Raw genomic sequence first — 22,738 nt, forward strand, 5'->3', positions numbered from 1 at the left:
TATAAATGGTGCATTTCGTATAGGCCAACTCCCTAAAAAGAGTATTAATAATGGTGTTACAACGATTTTGTGTTACTTAGATAATTGCTACGCCTGCAAAAGTGAAAGGTGGGCAAAACCGTGGCTACAGAAAAGTGAACGCCTCTGCTGCCCCCCTGTGGTTGAAACGCTGGCCATTTTGTGGTCTTCCACCAGCCTCCAGACAGACAGACAGACACACCACTGGTTACATTGTTACGTTGCTGCCGTCCGTTCACTTCACGACAACATTTTGTCTTCCGTGATCAAAACTGGGGAACCTACGCTCCTCCAAAACGCACGCAATCGTGGATTAATTTGGCAGCAGGATAGAAGACACCGTCACCATGTATGTAAGATAGTCTACTTTATTATTATCCACACATTGTTGCAGTTTCCCGACCAAAATGTGATAACGTTGGGCTACTACTATCACGGTTCCACAAGGGAGGATATATATATATGCAAGGGGCGAGTCAGGTTTTAAAACATGTTTTAAAGCCAGTGCTTTGATAACAAATGTGGGCGATCGGTTGTGTTCGGCGGCTGAGAGTTAGAAAAGGAGATGAGGAAAAAAAATACAGTTTTAGGCTATAATTTGATAGACACCTGCGCTGCTGCGCAAAAGATCCACGAACGAGCACTCGTTTTCTTTAGTGGAATAAAAGGAGTAGTAGTAGTGTAGTGTTGGTGCCAAACCCGTGTTCTGGTGACTACGTGAGGCTTCTCAGGGAACCGTGATCAGTGTTTCCCCTCTATTTGCATTTAACCATGGTGCACCACCCACAGCTTCAATTTGAGCACCACAGTTCAAATGTTCTGTAAATCATTATTATTCTTTTATTTTTTACAATGGAAGATGGCTCCATCTTAGATGCCTTTTAATATTGGTAACATCATTTTATAATAAAACATAATTATTTTCATAAATCTTCATATTTTAACTAGACATAGTTTAAATATGAATTGTAACAACTTACAAATATGAACTGCTACAACTTCATCCTAGGGGGAAACACTGGTGATCCATTACCAACCAATATGCAGCGAGACAGACGTGCTTAATGATCACAGCTTTTCAAATAAGAGCACAAGCACATCATGGCATCATGTAACATAAGCTCTGTCTTTGTAAAGCAGAGGAGAGAGAGAAAATCAATTATAGGAGTCGTGACGTAGCCAAAAGGTGCAGGTTCACCGCGCTCAGTGGTGGAAAAAGTACTCTTTTTTTTTTTACTTAAAGGTAGGGTAAGTGATTTGCAATTATTCAAATAATTGCAAAATGGGTCTATGTTCTGATAGTGCTCGTTACTATAGAGTGTCCTGTCCATATAAAAAGTCTCCATGTCTCTCCAGCTCTTTATAAAACAGAAAATGTATTTTGTAGTTTTTTTTTTTTTTTTTGTAGTTTCATTTCCAATTTTATCCAACCAGGACAGAGAACTCAATCAGGATATAGATTAAACAAGTGAAATTGGAAGTGATGACACTAAGAAATGAGCAGACACAATTTTAACTGGAACACTATACAAATTAAGCTTAAAAATGGGTACTTTCTCCTGATTGGCTGAGATTTTGACACCTACCGAAAAATGTATTTTCTGTTTATTAAAGAGCTGGAGAGACAGGGAGACATCTGTTACTGAACAAACACTCTATAGCAATGATTACTATCAGAATATAGTATTTTAACCTTTTAACAAAATACTTTTTGTTTTAACCAAAAAATATCACTTACCCTACCTTTAAGTAAAAGTATCAATACTGCAATGTAGAAATACTCTATTACAAGTTAAAGTCCGGAATAAAACATTTACTCGAGGGATTGGTTGATTGGATACTTTATTAACAGTTTGCAAAGACAAGCACATGGAAGTACAGATCAATACAAGGTTTGTTAAGAGGATTTGAAACCCCAAAAAGCACTATGGCTTGTAAAAGTACAAAAGTATTGATATCAAAATGTACTTAAAGTACCAAAAGTAAGTACTGGTTATGCTGAATGTCCCATTTCACAAGTTTTCAAATGTAAAATCTTTTGAAAATAGCAGATCTACCTACAAGCTCACTGCAATGCATTGTGAGCTTGTAGATCGGCTATTTTCAAATTGCCTAAATGTATAGGGCTGAGGTGGTTAATGTAGGTTTTGTGATAATAATCTAAATCTGCAAAGTACTAGTAACTAAAGCTGTCAAATAATTGTAGTGGAGACGTTTAGTAAACATTTGCCTCTGACATATAGTGGAGTAAAAGTATTGAAAATTGGAAATACTGAAGAAAGTAAAAATACCTCAAAATTGTACTTAAGTACAGTACTTGAGTAAATGTACTTAGCTACTTTACACCACTGTGCTTTTCATACTACTGTATGTGGGAGTTGTGTTCTAAATGATAGTTCTGTCTGCATTTCCCCCTTTTCTTTCGTTTAAAAAGCTCCAAGTATGAGGAAGACAGTCAGTAAACCTGTCCAGAGGCTGACAGGGATGGCCCTGTTGTGAGGAGGAGGTCAGTGGCTTTGGAACAAGCGTCCCTGGAGCAGGAAACGCCGCGACAATATGACCATTTTCAACCAGCAAAATGTTGAGGAATTTTACGAAATTGGAAATGAGCTCGGGAGGTAAGTTTTGCATTGACATCTACAATGTCAGTGGTTCTTAAAACGTTTTTAGTTATTTTTTATTAAGGGCCCTCTTAAGTTTGGTATGCATTAGACCACCAACCCCCATAACTCTGAGTGTACAAAGGAGCCAAATGTGTACACTGTCAGAGTTACAAACCTTTAAGTGTCTATTTGGTTCCTATAACTATCAATCAAAATGATTGATAGTGGTGATGGATAGCTGGAGTGAGACCCCCTGGACTCAACGACCCCTGGGGTTGTCATTGAGGTGGCCTAGGCTAACTGGGCTTAAAGCCTATAACAGGGTAGCATTTTCCACACTATGACAGCATGGACAGTATGAGCACAATGCCTTTGGCTTTGTCACCGGTTAGAAGGCTACTGAGTGCCATATAAACGTCCTCTTTATTTTCGATGGTAGAAGACTAATGATGAATCTTCAATTCAGACGGCTTTTATGTGAAATGTAATTAAATGTAAATTATGGTCCTTGTGTAACGGTATATAATGTTGGTGCCCTCAATGTATGCAAAAGGCTTTTGGATGCAGTTCATTTAACAAATGCCTACACGCGCATACACACACACACACACACACACACACACACACACACACACACACACACACACACACACACACACACACACACACACACACAGTCACACACAGTCACACACACACACACTCACTCACATATGGTATTTGCATGGAAGCGTTCATAGACACACATGCACATTTGCTTACACATGAGTAAACATGCATGGGTCATCATCAACACTTGCACATGCAGGCTCACACATTCTCGCACACATACACACATACATTTACACAGACACAAATACGTTTGCTTGCACACTTGTGCAGTCTGCATGGGCCAACACGCACAGTCGCGCACATACTCATCCCACACAGTGAGATATGCCTGACTGGCGCTGATTGATGTTCTCATTGTCAGTGAGGCTAGTGTTGGTTATTGCAGTGGTTCTTAAAGTGTGGTCCAGGCACCCCCAGGCGTCCCTGAGAGGGTTTCCAGGCGGTCCCCAGAAAAATAAGTTCATACAGCATCAAGAACTGTTTAACCACTTTAACCACAATTGCATCGGCTATTTCAAAATAGCCGATCTACAAGCTCACAACGCGTCGAAATGCGATACAAAATAGCAGATATACAAGCTCATAGCGCGGCACTCGAGCTTTGTAGATCTGCTATTTTTGAAAAATTAGTGCAAATCTTTGAATATATATTGTTTTAAAGCGAACATTTTTAACTAAAATCTTTGCTTCTGGGGGTCCCTGGAACAAAACGTTTTGGGATGGGGGTCTGCGGCCAAATAAATATAATTTTGGGGGTCTTTGACATGAAAAAGTTTGAGCACTGCACCACTGATCTAGAAACATATGTTTTTCAGAAAACTGTTAGGATTTAGAAGACATTTGTAGAATCGGCTTCAGGTCTTAATGGGTTAACAAAGAAATCTTGTATGGCCACATACATATTAATTTGTGGGTCCTACCTTGACATGAAAAACTTGGAGAACCACTAGCTGCTCTGCCCTCTGTTTGTTAGGAGGAAGACGCAGACTGAATCTTTCTGCTCCATTAGGATTCATATCGTTACTGATGTGTGGAATTTTGAAATAACCTCCTAGTTATTTCGATAGATCAATGTTATTGCTCAGGAGAAGGTATGCATTATGCAATACCTTGTGAACTTGTAGGTGTGTTATTTTAGCAACGGTATACTTAATCACGCCTGTAATTACATGCTCAAAATAGGAACACCAGGTTGAAAGTGGTTAACCAATGAACAGTATCAGAGCATTAGAGTACTCACAATGACTCCATTATAACCATTGGAACAGGTTTTTTTTATTTTTTTCCATTTCTTGAGAATTCATGGTTTTGGACATACATGGTATCCACCAGACAGTGATATACTAGTGAGGCCTGCCTTCAGTTCGTCCAGTTCATGTTTGGTGCAAGGTGCCCATTTGCAGAGGGATGAAAGATGTTGAGAGATGGAAGGGGTTAAAAGATATGGACTCTGCTGTCGTGATTACTTTTTTTAGTGCCATTAGCGCATGCAGTGGAAGACAGGTGTGCATAAATGACGGATAGCTCTTACAGTACATGTGGCAAATCCCATTAACACCATGTGCAGAACAGAGTTGGTGAGATGAACGAGGCAATGTGCTTGACAGATGATATGTAGGCTACGATGCATTAGGCAAGCTCTGCCGTGAGAGCAGAACCCCAGACGCTTACAATGTAAAATCCTGAATGTTAATTTAACCCTGTGAGGGTGAAAACTCAAACTGACTGAGGAAGATTTCCTCATGTCTGAAATAAAGCTATTTTTGCTGAAACAACAACAACAGATAAAAAAGAAATTGTAGGATAAGGATGAAGCGTGGTCTAAAAAATTCACTACTTTTCTGCGGCATTTAAAATAAAGATTTGGTTATTTGAACATTTTGAAGCATTTATAATGTTTATATTGTTCCAATGAGGTTTGGTCTAATTGGTCTTAATTAGTGACATGTTCCCTTAATTTTAGACTAGTCGTGTAGTCTGTTACAAAATCATCATTTAAACGTCAGTGAATTTGGTCGCTGGAGGCTCTTGCCGTCTCCCATGTAGATAAAGACTTAAAGTACATTGGTGTTTTACCTACAGCGCTACAGTGTATGGTGGCATTATACAATGTGATTTATACTATGGTGGCATCATGCAATGGGAGAAGTGAGCTGCTTCTCAAATGACTGCTGCAAACATTGAAATGGAACTCCAGAAAGACTCTCTGATATGAAGGCATTAAGGCATGTACCCCATTCCTGGGATAGTCAACCAATTGTGTTCTATTCTCTGGGGGCTGTCTTGCTGCAGGTATGCAGCTTCTCAGTTCAGCACTCAACTTTCTGCGCTAAGGGGGCACAGCTGAATTTGGTAGTGGCTTCATTCAGCTGCACCGGTAATGGAGAAGGTTGGGGAGCCGTGTCTAATGGTATTGAATTACTGCCTGGAAGCAAAGTAGATGGCTACGCGAGTGCGATAGGTCTTGTTTGGAACTTGTTCCAGTCTGGGTCCATTGCCCGCTGCAGTCTTGCTCAGGAGGAGACTAGAGATTCTTGGTTGGGTTGGGAATGATAATCATGATATGTGTTTTAACAGCTCATGCTGTAAATGGCATTCTTTCAGTCTGGTGACGATCTGATGTAAATTGTTCTGCATCAGTCTATAAAGATTGGAGGGCCCAGACAATCATCCTCTCTCAGCTATTTCTCATGGCTTTTAAAGCATTGTTTTAATTTTTAAATAGCAGTCAAAAAATATTAACCAATAAAGCCTAAAAATCGCCCCAGTTTGCTCATTTGAGTGCTTGGTCTGACATTGGAACTAGAGGAAAGGTCATGGGTTCACCAAAATCAATAGGTTTCTGCTACATCTCAGGACTATGAATATTCACTTTTTTGTACGACTAAGGATTTGTGAGATACACTTAATTGAAAATGGAAATTTTGGTCTGATGGTGGTGCTAGAGAAAAGGTCACAGCGTCACTAAAATCAATACATTTCTTCGTCCTCTTGGGAGCATGAAAGTGCACAGCACATTTCATGGCAATCCATTTGTTACTTTTGGAGATATGTTGGTCACAGACAGACAGTGGTGAAAATATAATCTTCTATGATATACTAGAGCAGGGCTCTTCAACAGGGGGTCCGGGACCCCTAGGGGGTCCTCAGAGTAACTACAGGGGGGGCCGCCAAATCGTGTGATAGGGACTTTTTTTTTTACACTAACCACTTGAACCCTATCATCCCTATTCTGAGGGGAACATGAGCCAAAAATAGCCGATCTACTTCTCGGCTATTTTTGGCAACAAGGTTTGGTGCAGAGGGAAAAAGGAGCAGACCAAGTACAGAGCCAACTGTCAAGTTTACAAAGTACAGAAGGTTTAAGTGGTTAAATGTCTGAAAACACGCATGAATACAATATGTAGTCGGGGTCCCTGCTTCATCTCTCTCTCAGCTAGGGGGTCCTTGGCCTGAAAAACGTTGAAGACCCCTGTACTAGAGATTAGAGACTTTAACCCTTTAAGACCTGAGGCGATTCTTAAAAAAAATCTAAATCCTAACAGTTTTTCGAAAAAAATATAAAAAAAAAAAATTTCACGTTTTTTCAAAAATAGCAGATCTACAAGCTCGTAGCGCGGCACTCGGTGCCGCGCTATGAGCTTGTATATTTGCTATTTTTGAATAGCCAAAGAAATCTAAAGTGACACAGATGCGTTTAAGGTCTTAATGGGTTAATGGGAGAGAGGCGAGGTTGAGCTGGTTTTGACATCTGCGGAGGGGGGGTGAGGTATTGGGAGAAGGATGCTGCCAGGCAAGAGGAGAAGAGGAAGGCCAAAGCTGAGGTTTATGGATGCGGTGAGAGAGGACATGCAGGTCGCTGATGTGACTTAGGAACACGCAGAAAACAGAACCTGATGTTATCAATTATTTCATATTTTAGAAAATCTATTGAATCTGAACATTTTTGGACTCTCCCGTTGCACAGTATAGGGAAGGGGTGGATGAAAGTACAACACAAGTTCAGTGTTAATTTGGCACATGTTACAGAGTACATCACATGTTGTTATTAAAATGCTCAACCAGTGAAACTGCTGGATGTCAGCTTAAATTGAACACCATGCTGCTCAGAGTAAATGTTTTGCAACATACTGTATAGTAAATGCCATGCCCTTTCTGTGTTGATTCTAAAGTTGATACTCTTAACTCACCTGTATACAAAAACAGGTGGGGTTGATCAAGGGACCAAGGGACTGTTTATGATGAAAGTCGGTGAGCCTATGTGTTCATTGGCTAGATTACAGCGGTGTGACCTGCTCTGTAATTTCTTAGAAAGAGAGCCTTTTGATCTGACTGTATTCCAGTCTTGACTCTGTCTGGAATTGGAATGAAGCCCATTGGGTTTGGCAGAGTGGGAAATGACCCAAGCGGCGGTGAGTTAAGCCTCTCACTGACGCCAAGTCTGCTTTGGAATGCTTGATTTCACCAAAACCTGGTTTAACCACTTAAACCCCAGCATCCATATTGTGGGGAAATGGGGCTTTCATTGAAATTAGCTGATCGACAAGCTCACAACGCGTCGCGTTGTGAGCTTGTTGATTGGCTATTTTCAGCGAAAGTTTTCCCCACAATAACAGAAAACAGAAAATACACTTTTATAGAGCCCTGAGGGACTCCGGTCAACCATATAGGGTTTAAGTGGTTAACTAAGCGACCAACCCCTGTTCCTGAAACCCCTCTGAAACACACAGTATTTGTTTGTGTTGTTGTTGTTGTTGCAGTCATAAAGATCACAGTGTATTTGACGCAAGCCCTGGCCATAGAGGTTCAAGGTTAACTAAGTATGTTATGCCTTCGCATTAGCCTCAGTGGTTGATTCATAAGGCCTTGACCTTTTTAGTCCTCACTCTAAGGCTTATCTCTCTCAAGCTGGTCTGAGGAGTGCAGATGTGGGATAACCTCCCGGCTCTTTAAACTCTTGCAGAGTGACACACAGAGGCCAATGCTGACAGTCGAGGTAACAACAGAGCGGTGAATTCAATTGTAGAAGTCATAATGGCTCTTCTTACCTCTGGAGCTGCTTTGAAAAATGTGCACGTTTCACTGTAAATGTGAGTTCAGTTCCCTGAAGTGCCGCATGTAGTAGCACTGCTAGTCTCCTTTCCTCTAATAAGCAAAAAAAGGCAAAAACACTGACGGCATCGGCTCACAGACGATTTTGTCTCTCTAAGTGCTTCACGGAATGCCTGAAAATGTCCACTTTATGTTCGTGGATCAGAGGAAATCATCAAAGGACACTTAAGCATTGGATTCCAGGCGAAGCTCATCGGTGATGCCCCTCAGGCTAGAGGCACCTCTTTCTGGGGAACCCTTTAGAGGCATTAACCCATTAAGACAGGGAACACATCTGTGTAACCACTTTAACCATTATTTTATACTTTGGCTATTCAAAAATAGCAGATATACAAGCTCATAGCGCTATGAGCTAGCTTGTAGATCTGCTGTTTGTTTTAAATCGTGAACCTTTGTGCAAATCATTGAATATATATATATATATATATATATATATTTTAAAGCAAACATTTTTACATCCGTTTTTAAACTGATAAAACAAAGACATTTGTAGAATCCCCAGAAGCAAAGATTTGAGTTACAAATGTTCGATTTTCATGATTTTTCTAAAAAATAGCAGCTCTACAAGCTCATAGTGCGGCACTCTATGTGCTTGTATTTGTATATCTGCTATTTTTGAAAAATGACAGGTGCTTTCCCGGTCTTAATGGGTTAAGATGTCTTGAGTGGGTCCTAGACTGAGTAGTGTTATGTAGCCACTAGCCAGTGGATCACAGGAGAGGACCAAAGCCAAAGTGGAACTAGTCAAAAATATTGTTTTTTTTCCAAGACATGTTGGAGCTTTTTACAGACCATCTTCTCTTCTTAACCACCTGAACCCCAGCATCCTCATTCTGGGGGGAACGTTCGTCAAAAATAGCACAATGTTGTGAGCTTGTAGATTCGCTATTTTTGGCGAAGAGATTTGGTGTAGGCGGAAAAAAGCGGTCCAAATGCAGTTGTAACTCAGGTCCGTTTTACTGAGTCTAGAGAGTTTAAGTGGTTAAGTAGACCATCGCTATGCTAACATTTTAAATACTGATAATTTGTTTTAGTCACACCCAAGCACCCTCTAATGCCTTGCATAAACTACATGTAGACCACTTTGCAGCTGGTGACCTACATCCCACTGGTGTTGGGGGGGGGGGGGGGACCTGGACCCAGTGCCTTGCCCCTCCACCCAGGAGAGGCAGCCTAGCCACATCCTACCAGAGATTGTACTTGTCTGTTGGTGTTGTCACAAGTACACAACATGGTGTTTGAACGTAGTCGTTAGCAATACTTTCTCTTATTGTTGCCTGTTTTATTTTTTGTAAGCTGTTTGTGTTCTTTGGTTAGTTAGTTACATGAGCCGGGAAAAGAAGACTCCCTTACACTTTACTGCATATCCCTTTTTGGTCAAGACGTGGATGCTCACGCAGCCAGAGGGAGACCTGGGTTCAAATCCAAATGGTAACATCTAGGTGCATTGTTACATCATATACTCAGGGCGAAGCTGAGAGTGGACTGTACGTGCCAGGAATGCAACCAGGCGGCCAATTCAAAACAATAGTGACAGGGAGGCAACGTTATGTTCACCTGACCACCTAATGCATCATTTATGATCCATCATATGACGGTGCTGCACGCTAAAAATAGCAGATATACAATCTATATCTGCTATTTTTGGCATACAACAAAGTGTAATTTTATTTTTTAGCAAGGTTGAGTTTTTGAGCTAGAATTTCTTTCTTGTGGTCTGTGATCTTGTCTTCAGATGTTTAGTCTGTCTTTAAGCCTGGACGCCTTAAGCCTTTTGATAGCACCAAAGCAAACAGACTCCTCTTGTTGCAGTTTGCTGGAAAGTACGAAAAGAAAAGAAAATGTACCTCCATTAAGGCAATCCTCAAGGAGTATAATTTTCCAGAATTAATCTGCACAGTCAATGGAGGATAATTGGAATCCTGCCAACTGTGTTAGCGGGTGAATAGCAGGAGTGTGTGTGTCTGCGTGTGTGTGTGTGTGTGCGCGCACGTTTTGAGGGTGGGGGGTGTGTACTGCTGACAAGCCATTGTGGTCAATGAAGAGAGAACTGTGGTCAGTCAAGCATGCAAACTGAGAGGCTGTGATAGCAAGAGGAAAGCCAAGTTTCCCTCGTCCTTTCTCTTGGTAGGTCATCACATGTCACCCTGCATACTCTGCATAGCTATGCTGAGTGTGTCGAGAATCCGATCTTCACCCCTACAAACCACAATTGACAAAACATCAGCTCACTGTTGAGTCACCACAATACCTAATACTTGCACACATAAACAGAACACAGTGCAATAATATATTTTCTGTCAGTGATGAGGACTTAAAAAAATATTCATAACTTAAGACTTGGTTTGTGATGAACCACAATGTCTTTAACGCTCATTCAGTCTCCCACTGAGCTGTAACTATTTTTTTTTCAATATATCAACATATCGACAGTCGACACAAACAATCCTAATAGGTTGTTGATAATCAAATTAGTCTAATTGACCACTTCACCCTGTATTATACTTTGTTGTATGATGGTGGTGTTCAGAAATAGTGAAAATAGCAGATCTATAAGCTCACTACGCATTGTGATGTGACTCGTTGTAAGCTTGTAGATCTGCTATTTTCACTATAATAAAACCAAAAACTTTAATTCATGGTAATCGAGGCAAAAGTTTTTAATATTCCTGATAATGATTTGAATCCAGGCCTTGCACAGGTTTATTTTAAGTGAGGGTTAGCGTTGGGGTTAAGGTTACATAAGCACTGGAATGCACCTCCTCTGCCGTCTCACCTGCGTCTGAAAGGTTCTCGCCCTTTCAACTGTCATTTCAGAGGCACTGACAGCAGAGACAGAGGGTTGAGTGTCAAGTTGTCGCTAATGTTTTTTTCCAAACCTACAAAACCAGTCCGTGTGCCTTCCAGCACCCACTGCGGTCGTGATGACAGAGGTTAACCACCTCGAAACCAGCTGAATGTCAGTTTCAGCACGCATATGGGGGCCCAGGCTAAGAACACAGAGCGAGAAAATGAAGCAGGAGATGACAGATGGACCAGCTGATGCCCACCACCACCACAACCACCACCAGCCTCGCTGACAGCTACCACCGTCTTGTCTCTTGAGTCTTGCACAGCTTGTGCTTCTGTTTGTGTCTGATATCGTTGCTGTCGGATAGAAGCTGTCTTATCTCCATATTTTTTTCATAAAATGAACACTATATTTTGTACGGTACTTTGTCATTTGACAGTGTCTCACAAAAGTAGCAAAAGTAGTTTCTATTTATTTTTTATGTTCAGCTATAATGACATGCCCCTAAATGGGGACTCCAGGTTGACAGTGATTAAGTCTGTCTCTCAGTTTGATAAATATCTAACCAATGAAAAATACAACACGAGCTTAACTACATTGGATCCTTTGGAACACAGGGTATTTTTTCCATTAACTGAAAAGTAACGGTTTTGGACATACTTGGTTTCTGCCCGACAGCAACGATATCCAAATTAGCTTAAACAAATCCTTTCTCTTTCTCTTTATATCTCTTCCAACTCTCTCCTCTTTGTCTGCCTCGATTGTGCCAGCCGTCTGTCAGTGTTAAACAACTTTCAGACAACTCTACCAAAACCTGTTCTCACTGAACCAGTTTACACAGTACGACCCAATGTCAACCTCGAACCCGAGTCATTAAAGGATCTACACCATGAATTTAGAAAAAATATTTGATATTTAATATCATATGGTGTATGTCCCTCAAACCTTTTTCAAAAGGTTTGAGCCTAAATCATCACTCAGATATACTCATCCCAAGTCAATTGTCTCTGGCTTATACAGCACTTTCAGCTGCAATACCAAAACGTCCTCTTGGGCAGGGGGGGGCTACTGAGCAATTCTGTCTGGCCAGCATCAATGCAATGGCAATGCAAGTGATGTCACTTGCATTGCCATTCTGAAATGGCCTGTTCAGACACGCCCATTCTGAAAATCTCTGAAATGAGAATGAATGACTGAATGTTAAAAAAAAATATTTTTGGGGTACAAGAGACACTGGGGAGCCCAAAAAATACCCCCCCCCCCCAAAAAAAAAATGAAATTCATGGTGTGGCCCCTTTAATTTAGCAAGTTACCAATGAAATGTATGAGCAGAGAGATTATTGCTACTACTGTTCCAAGAATTCCAAGAATAGATGGCATCGTTGTGCTGTACTTCCTCAACTCATCCTATTGTTCCACGTGTCACTCCACCAAGTCTCCTCAGTTGTTGCTGCGTATAGCTATCTAATTGATTCTCTTTAAGGATAAGTCACTGTAAGGCTAGCTGTTCCCATGGTCTGATGGGATGTCAGCGGCGGGTCAGGACCTTGCGGTTCACCAGATGGCATACTTTTCTCTTATCGCTAAGCTGAAGATTGTAAAGGAGAACTGCTCTAGAATGCCTAGATGCCGAATTTAAGCTTTTCCTGAGAGTTTGGTTTGTTATACCTCTTACCTCCAGTGACAATGTGTCCACTGTTGCCTTTAAGCTGGGGGAGGTGAGTGACATTCCAGTGACATGCTGAATGGCCTTTCCCTGTGAGTACAGACGAGTGCAAACACTGGATACCTGCTCTTATTGTGGCTTTCTTTCCCAGTCATGAGTGTGTCACTGCTGTGGCTCATACATAGTTAGACGCTGCAACCACTCCAATGTGCCGATCTTTCCTCTTAAAGGACAATACTGGTGTCAACACATGTACGTTTACTAGAAGGATAAACCCCTTGAGATCATGAATCAACTCATTTTCGAGGGGGGGCCTTAACAGAAAATACAATACACGAAACAATACAACAGAAATACATCCATACAAACACAGATAAAAGCTCTCTCAGCCCTAGCCACTCCCACGCCCCCTTATTACCCCCAACGTGCATACAGTCAATGCGGCATGTGTACACATACCCATTCAAAGCTATATACAAATAAAGACCTGCACATTGGAGAACACATTTCCATAATTATGTCAAGTACAATTCTCAAAAACAATTAGACGCAAGAGCAGGACGTTGAAGGTAAGTAAAAAAGAGATGCTTTAAAGCAGTGGTTCTCAACCAGTGGTCCGGGGACCACCAGTGGTCCTTGAGGGGGTACCAGGGGGTCCCCAGCAAAATTTGTTAACATAGCATCACAATCATTTTTTTTTTTTTTTACTAAATTTTTATTGGAACAAAAGATTTTCAAAAGACAGATACACATACATGAAAACAAGACAGAACATAAAAGTGGGGGGGGAAACAGAAACAAAAAAAACCAGGACAGTAGAAAAAAACGAAAAAAAACCCGAAAAGGCTGCATTCTACAATTGTTAGTTATTTTTCTATTACCGGTACATATTGGTTATACATTGTCCATGGGCTGAAAGAGAGATGACCACTTTTCCCAGTATTTGTGTAATTTGTCCTGAGTCTGAGTATGAAAGTTAGTTTTTCCATAGAGTATATTTCCCTTATTATGTCCATCCAATTGTCTTTGGTTGGGGGATCCTGTTGATACCAGCGACGCGTGATCGCTTTCTTGCTTGCTGCTAGAAAGATTTTGATTAGATATTTGTCCTGTGTCAAGAAATCTTCAGGGATATTTCCCAACAACAACAAGGTACAAGTCTGAGGTATCTCAAAACCAAGAACAGCCTCTATGGTGGCGTGAATATCTCGCCAATAATTTTGAATTTTGGGACGTCACAATCATTTTTTAACCACTTAGCTTTGGCTATTCAAAAATAGCAGATATACAAGCTCATATCTATGAGCTTGTAGATCTGCTATTTTTGAAAAATCTTGAAAATGTGTGCATATCTTTGAAAATATATATATTTTTAAGTGAACATTTTTAACTCAAATCTTTGCTTCTGGGGGTCCCTGGCACAACATTTTCAGATGGGGGTCCGTGGTCAAATGTATGTCAATTTGGGGGTCCTTCCTTGGCATGAAAAAGGTTGAATGCAATGCTTTAAAGACATGGATGTAGGTAATGGAGCTAAATAAACAGGATAGGTTGTTCCAGTCAGATGGAGCTATATATTTGAAGGCACATTGGCCAATGTCTTTAGATGCCATTGTCTATTCACAGTATTGACCATGTATCATAGTAGACCAGGTTTGTTTATGTTTGCTCCGAAGTCATTATAATAATTACTGTCATTACCTGAATAATTGAGTCATTGTTGGCTAAACATCATTGCACGGTTAAGACATTTTGGTTGGGCACGCAAAAGTGATGGGTGGGCGGGCTGGCACACCCACAGATTTTCTTTATTGTGAAAATCCTTTGCTTTTCGTTATTTCACAAGCTGATGCAGAGGGGCATGGGATGTGCATGGTTGCAGATTTGTCCTAAGGCAGTGTGTTTGAGTCGGCTTAGCTTGTGACAATGAATCCAGGGGTTGACTGCGTGTAAAAGGATGTGCAATGCTACATTTTCCTGGGGTTTTTAACTGGAACTTTCGGTTCTCACATGGCCTTATATATTTGTGCACTTAACCTTTTAAACTGTCTCGGTTGTCGGCCATGGAAAACGTTTGGTTCCTTAAATGTGTTTCATGGAGGAGGTGTCAGAGTGCCATGGGTATTTTAGACCGTTAATCCGTTGTATTGTTTACCTTGTCATGAATACTTGATAGTGTTTACAGCTCAGGACAGAATATATCAGTGCTGTGTGCACAGTGAAGTGTGGGGAAAACTCAGGAAGTACTAAACACTCAGGAAGTACCCTAACACACACACACACACACACACACACACACACACACACACACACACACACACACACACACACACACACACACACACACACACACACACACACACACACACACACACACACACACACACACACAGAGAGTGAGACATCCATCCAGTATTATCCACTGCACTCTTCCTCCCTCCAACCAGTGCTGGTTCCTCTTCTCAAGCACTGAATCCTGTTGCCTTGGTTACGCTTCCGCCGTACACAAAAGCCTAGTGGTTGCATAATGCTTAACTGCCGGTGCAGTTTGTAGCCCACGCTGCAGCTGAGTGGGCAGGCAGCGTTCGGAGGGATCCTCCCACACTTAAGCCTGTTGCGCATGGGTGTCGCAAAAATATAATAATATATATGATATAAGTTCACAGAGAATTGCAGCGCAATGCGTTGTGAGCTTATAGATCGGCTGTTTTTGGTCCGCGACACCGGCGCAACTAAGTACGAATCAGGCTTACGTTCCATAATCGTGAATAGCTCAGCCTCACCAGGGAATATTAACACTGAATGATACACCTCCCAATTGGACAGTGAGGGAGCCCATCAGAGCCCATTGTTGCCACTGTGCCACATAGGCAGATCATTACTGGATGACAGTTAGGCCCAAACATGAAAGGATCCCACATGCCCTTCGGTGATACTGATATTCCAATGTAAACAATACATTATTGTCTCCGCCAGGCCGAAAGGCCGTCCGTGTGTGTGTGTGTGTCCTGTCCGTCCGTTAGCAGCTTATCTCCGGCACCGTTGGCCCGGTCGCTGCGAAACTGTGCACACACACTCCCTGGATGCCAATTCAGAACCTCTGCCCTCTTTTTCACCAGGAGGCCAATTTGTGCAAAACCCATTTTTGACATTACTCCTACAGATTTTATCTAAACGTCATGCAAATGAGTAGCCTACACAGTATCTCTATAGTCATGTGCTCAACACGGATCTGTCCGATTTCCCATATTCCATCCTGATTGGCTAAGGTTGGCTTCCAAAGTTTGCAGGATTGGTCCGTTTTGAACAAAATGCCTGAAATTATGCACGCAGCTAGCAATTTCCGTGAAATTTCACACGCACATTCCCACTAGGCCGAGGAAGAAATGCCACCCTTTTCATATTGGCCTGTTATAGCGCCACCAGCAGGTCTAATTTAGCAAAACAAATTTTTGGAAAAAAATGCCTCAAATCATGAATGCAGTGTCCAATTGCTGTGAAAGGCCTAAGAATAAATGGCACCCTTTTCACATTGGCCTATTATAGCGCCACCAGGAGGCCACAATAACGTACCTGACCTGGCGGAGACCTGTGCTCCGAGGAGCACTTTTTCTAGTCTATCTATAATATTGTCTATAATATAGGAGTTTTTTTTTTACAGGAAACACTGTATTTTTGGGCGGTGAAACCGCCCCTATATGTGAGGTTTGGACATTGCACCCCCCCAACCCTGCGCTGTGATTGGCCACCAGTGTACCCCCCTAACCCTGCACTGTGATTGGCCAATCACAGTCTATTCAGGACTGTGATTGGCTAGTGAAACATGACACATGTGCATAGCCCCATAAATAGGACTAAGCACTTAAAAAAAAACACATTTATGGGGTTTTTTAAGTTAGGGGTGTACAATGGTTGGTCCACAATATTACTTTTCTTTAAGTGAACTTCCATCACTGTGATGACCACTGTGACCACACCGCCCACTTCACACTGGGTGTGATTTTTGGGCGGTGAAACCGCCCCTATAAGTGAGGTTTGGATATTTGTACAACAAATCCTGCGCTGTGATTGGCCAAAAATGTACCCCGCCTAACCCTGCACCGTGATTGGCCAATCACAGTCTATTCAGGACTGTGATTGGCCAGTGTCACATGACACATGTGCATAGCCATATATAAGAAACCATAACTTTAAAAAAAACATATATATATTTTTTTTAAGTTATGGTTTCTTCCATCATAAATAGTGTTTCAATAAATGTATTTATTTTTTGTACATGATTGGTTGACTCCATTCAGTATTGTGATTAGCTAGCAAGACACCGCCCACTTCACACAGGGTGTGATTTTTTATGTTTTGTTCGATAAGGTCATAACCTTTGCTCCAAGGTTACAGCAGGTAGAGCTATGAGTAGATTAGGAACAACAAGGAAACCGGTCCTATTTATGCCAACCAAAATCTGAGGATTGTTATTATTGTTTTTCTGAGTTTCATAGTTATAATTACAGTACCTCCAAAATTATAGTTTTAGAATTTGTTGTCCTGAAACCCGGAAGTGGGTCTGTAATGGGTTCCATCACCTGGTTTCCAAGGATTTTTTCAATTCATGCAGAAAACATGGTCTGTGGTTTGAAATAAGCCTAAGAGAGTTTCACATATTGTTCTACAGAATTTGTTACACCTGCTAAACTAACTAAGAAATTTGAAGCTGTTCTGTGCCATGTTTTTTTTTTTTTTTACACAAGCGTTAATTGCTTGTGTGGTTCAAAAATCATGTGTGGATTAGTGGGGATTATCTTGTTGAAATGTCTGAATATCATAAGCCTTTGTTTGCTACAGAGCTTATTTTCTTTTATCCAAAGCCCAATGCAAAAAAAATCTATTGGAAATTGGAGATAATGGTTTGTTTGGCCTACAAAAATACATCATCCATACAGCATATAGTAATCAGTTGACAACACCCTTGATAACAAAATTACTATATGTAATTTAAAAATGTTCCCCAAAATGTCTTTTAATTGTTATTATTTTCATATTTTATTTTCCCGATTCATAATAAAGAGATTTCTGTTTTTTCAGTTCAATGTTTTGGGTTTAGATGCAGAGACTGTAATAGTAATTTCCTAACATTTATTTTGTGTTTCATCATGGAACCATTTTTGCGTTGTTTTTGTATCCACTTGTGAGCCATTGCCTCGTTGAAAGGTCCACCTGTAGCCAGAGGCAGTGACATTTGCATTCATTTACAGATTGGTATCCAAGATAGATACGTGACTGAACCCTTTATATACAGTTGATCTGGACAAGAGTCTCTGTGCTGCTGGCAGCAAAATAGGCCTAAAACATGAACGATCCACCACCGAATTTGACTGTGATTAGAAAGTGCTTTTCCTGGTATGCTGCTGGAGAGACAAGGATTGAGGATGAGCCTCAATCCTTGACCCATCTGACCGTGCCAAGTCATGATCAAGAGGTTTCTATTAAAATTAAGACCATGGGCAGTCCACTCCCCTTTTGTATTTCTGAGAGTTGTACATTGAATGGGCACTGCTGGGTTTCACTCAGGGTCCTGTGTAGGACTGGGCGAAATAGACAAAATCAAGTTGACCAAAATACCTCAATATCGATATTGTGACGATAATATCATATATTGTGACAATAATAAAAAATGTCAAAGTGAACAGCAGATCTACAAGCTCACATGTTGCTTGTAGAGCTTGTAGAATGGCTATTTTCACTACCTTTGAAAAGTACAAAATAGGGGTTATTCAAAATAGGAAAAGACCTACACTTATGCCATATTACGATATCCAAAATACAATACAGCGATATAATATTGATATATTGCCCAGCTGTATTATATTGCCCAGCTGTATTCCTGTGGTAGACAACGCCTTAATAATTTGACCAACAGTGGATGGACAAATGTAACGGTAATTTGAATAAAGTGGAATGTGTGTTCCCCCCTGTTACCGTTCGTGTATACTACACATCAGCCTTTTAAAATGTAAATAGCCTCACAGCTTGTCAGGGTGACATTTAAACAGGCCAAATCCACTACTCTATTTTAAACGGTCTCTAATGTGTGATGTTTTGGCTGTACGGGGGGATATTGCAAGCCTGCCAAACCCCTAGTAGTCCATTATGTTGCATTGTTCAGTCAGCCAATCACTAGGCTGCACAAAAGCTGATTTGTCAGAGAGCGGATTGAAATTGAGGTTTTGGTGTTATTAGAGGACTCTGTTAGCCAAGCCGACATACAGACCTGGATTGAATGAGGTGCCATACAGTGTCTCTCATGAAACCATCTCTTGGGCTTGCCTAAAAAGGATAGACATAATAACTATAGACAGTAATAATAATAATTGTGTCCCCTTTCAGTTGTTGTTGAGGTATTTGCTGCTGTATTTACACACATACTGTATACTGTATGTAGAATTTGTCCTCTGCATTTACCCGTCCTAGCAATGGATGCCATTAACCCATTAAGACTTGGAACGCATCTGTGTCATTTTTAGATTTTTCGCTAAAAAGCATTATTTTACACTTTGGCTATAAAAAAATAGCAGATCTACAAGCTCGTAGAGTGCCGCGCTACGAGCTCGTATATCTGCTAAATCGAGAAAATGTGTGCAAATCTTTGAATATATACATTTTTAAAGCAAACATTTGTAACTCAAATCGTTGCCTCTGGGGGGGTCCCTGGAACAAAATGTTTTGAGGCCAAATACATATAATTTTGGGGGTCCTTGACATGAAAAAGTTTGAGAACCACTGACAGCAACATAGGTTTTTTTCAAAAAACGTTTAGGATTTAGAAGACATTTTGTAGAATCTGTCTCAGGTCTTAATGGGTTAATACGACACTGGGCTCAGGGACACTTGGTCACATCAATGGACGTGTCGGGGGTCAAACTGGTTGCCCCATAAGCAGTGTACTGCGCTTATGCAATAATCACTCATCATTTTATTAGCAGCGAAACTACGTCCACCTTAGGTTGCTGCAAATGCCAAATGTGGCTCAAATGTGAATACATAGGCTGCCTTGTTTTATCAGTATCCTCCAGTTAGTAGTACTACGGTATATTCCATCCTCCAGTGGCGTCACTGCTTTGAATCGTCTGCAGCAATTTAGCAACTTTCAACCTGGTGCCCCTAGTTTTGGCATGTCATGATAGGCAATTAGTTTTTTTTAACATTAGCGTAAAGTTGACAATACTGAAAAAAACATTGCCAATAAGGGTAGTGTTGTTTCTGTGGTGCCACAGAGTATTAGAATGCCCGTAAACTCAACCTGAAGTTAATTTTCTACAAGGTGAATACCTTTTGCAAGTAGGCCAGTTTGACATGAGTCACCTTGATTCTTTTCACTTGTCTCCTGCAATCGTGTTGCAATAAAGTTCACCAAAATGTTAGCCTACTTAGTTGTGTTAATAAATGTCCTGCCAGAAAACTCCACCCGACGGCCACCAATCAGAACGTTGCATGGACACACAGAAGATCGTGACGAATGAATGGCAACTGCACTGTGGGAGATGCAGTTTGATATCCGGTATTATTGACCAAAAAAAACATTTATCTCCCTGGCCCTGACTATTATTGTGATGGCAAGGAAAACTAGACCCGTTGCAATTCAGGGCAATTGCAGAGTGTGGTTGCGCCGACGCGAGTCGCGGGTCGCTGCCGCCGGGACTCGAGGGATACGCTGGGAGGAATACCGTCGGAGGCTGCGCCAATTACATTGTCACGTAACTCCTGAGATCACTTGCGTTTCATTTTGAGAGGATTGATCCCCCCAACATATTTGCATCAAAAGGTTACATTTTGAGCATTTGTGGCGCCCCCTATGGATCAAAGTGGAAATATTTTTGGGGATTTGTTGAGTAAACCACACTTGACATGTGATTCAAATTTGGGATTGACTGGACGTTTTGTTCGTGATTTGTGGGCTTTTTTGTAAAACGGGCCCCTCCCGCTGTTTCGGTCCAGATTATCGCATGGGTCCAGAGATCATGTGTACCGATTTTTGTGAAATTTGGACAAAATATATGGGAGGAGGAGCTAAAAGTGTGTTTTGAAGAAAATTCAAAATGGCGGAAAATCTATCATGACGCAAATGGGCGTGGCCTATATGGGGAGATGCGTCGTGACCCAAGGAATCCAGGGGAAAATTTTGATTTTACGACCTACGGTTCAAGAGTTATAGGCCAAAACGTAAAGGGGGCTGTTATAGCGCCACCATGTGGCTGATTAGTGTAATTATTTTTTCAATAATTTCTGACTAAATTATGAACCTCCCCTCCAAATCTGGTAACTCTAGCTCTTACGGTTTCAGAGAAACAAATACTTGAATTTGAGTTTTTTAACTTTTTCATTAAAGCGGATGGGGAAATTTAATGCACTAATAAATCAATATCAATTAAACTATTTAACCAATCTCTTAGCAAAATACAAGCGCACGATTCCAGGACAAGACGGTCATTTTGACATATGGCACGAAATTGTGGAATAAAAACTGTGGGAGGAGTAGCAGCCCGAAGTATTGTTTATCCGGAATAATAAAGAGTATAGAGTACTATAGTCTGGTTGCCCTGTTAGGGCAACCACACTAATAATAATAAAGTGTGAAGATTACTATAGTCTGGTTGCCCTGTTAGGGCAACCACACTAATAAGAAAGAAAAGTGCACTTTTAGATAACAGCCAATCGGCAATCATTTCCCTAATATACTCACCTGCTCAATGGTTTGAACATAGTGAAATATATGCTTTGAGAGGTATTGTAATGGTACGGTAGTCTCTTCCATTGTGTATTCTGCTGTACATGTGGAGTTTAGGTTAAAAGACTGTATTTAATAGATGGATTATATTCGGATTGAGGCCAAAGATTAGGAGGATAGATGTCACACTTTCCTTTGTCACCGGTAACTGCAACATGTATTATCCCTATATTGTATTTTGATGGACATTTGTTCATTTATTATGCTTATAAAATAGACCATGTTGGGTATAATGGTCTATCTGTGAGCGTGTAGATCTGAAAATAATAATAATAATAATAATATTTGTGTTATAAAATGTAATATACACCATGGGGAAATATATGTTCAATATATAAGATAATTCCTTTCTTCTTTTTTTCTCTTAATCCTAACCTCCCCATTCTAGGCCAAACGTTCAGCAGAAATATGCTACACTAGTTTTTCCCTCCAATATTAAGTAAGATAAGTTTAGAGAAAGCCATGCTAGTTTTCGTTCATAATCATGAACAGCACTAGTGTTGGGCTCACTACAACCAAAGTGTTTGCTCTGCCTGTTTTTCTTCCTGTCAGTTGCAGACATTAGTTTTCACACCTCTCACACCACACACACACACACACACACACACACACACACACACACACACACACACACACACACACACACACACACACACACACACACACACACACACACACACACACACAAATGTACAAGAACACACACCTGATACTGACATTGCTTAGCTTATCTCTCTAGACCTGTTAATCCCCATTGCCAACACAGACAGAAAGCAGAGGGCTTTTTCCCTCTGAGACGGCAGTTGGTTGTGACACTTGCTTTTGTTTGGGAAGTTTGGCCAATTATCCACCTTGTGTAAGTCTTCGTGGTACAGCAAAGAAGAGTGCAATAACATTGAAATCATTATACATTTTAATCATATTGAAGATACCGTGTTTCGCTCATTACACTTTTTTACCAAAATTGTCTGTAATACAACATCTATAAAGCTGTTGTTTTATGTTTGGTGTAGCTAATTGAAACAGGAGTAGCAGTATATCTTGTGCAGCAATCTGTTGTGCTTTCTAAAGTTAGAATTATTGATTGATTGAATAATTCAATATTTTATTGAGCAAGGCTTTTTTCCATTGTGGACCATTAAACATTCAACACTCAA

The 22,738-nt window shown here is 40.8% G+C and overlaps 1 protein-coding gene across 3 annotated transcripts in view; it reads left to right on the plus strand.

Annotated features, from left to right (window-relative positions):
- The first annotated feature begins 227 nt into the window (after positions 1–227).
- The window catches only part of dapk1 (death-associated protein kinase 1), a 94,999-nt gene continuing 72,488 nt past the window's right edge, over positions 228–22,738 (plus strand). The window contains exons 1-2 of one of the 3 annotated variants that reach the window (XM_080434023.1): positions 228–371; positions 2,453–2,636. In XM_080434023.1, the coding sequence (XP_080290149.1) occupies positions 2,575–2,636 (62 nt within the window). In that variant the 5' untranslated portion in view covers positions 228–371; positions 2,453–2,574. Of the gene's footprint in view, positions 380–2,452; positions 2,637–22,738 lie in introns of all 3 variants that reach the window. The other 2 variants (XM_080434022.1, XM_080434024.1) reach the window with 2 other exon arrangements.

The sequence above is a fragment of the Gymnoscopelus braueri genome, assembly GCF_963280865.1.
Source record: "Gymnoscopelus braueri genome assembly, chromosome: 7".
NCBI classification, from domain to species: domain Eukaryota; kingdom Metazoa; phylum Chordata; class Actinopteri; order Myctophiformes; family Myctophidae; genus Gymnoscopelus; species Gymnoscopelus braueri.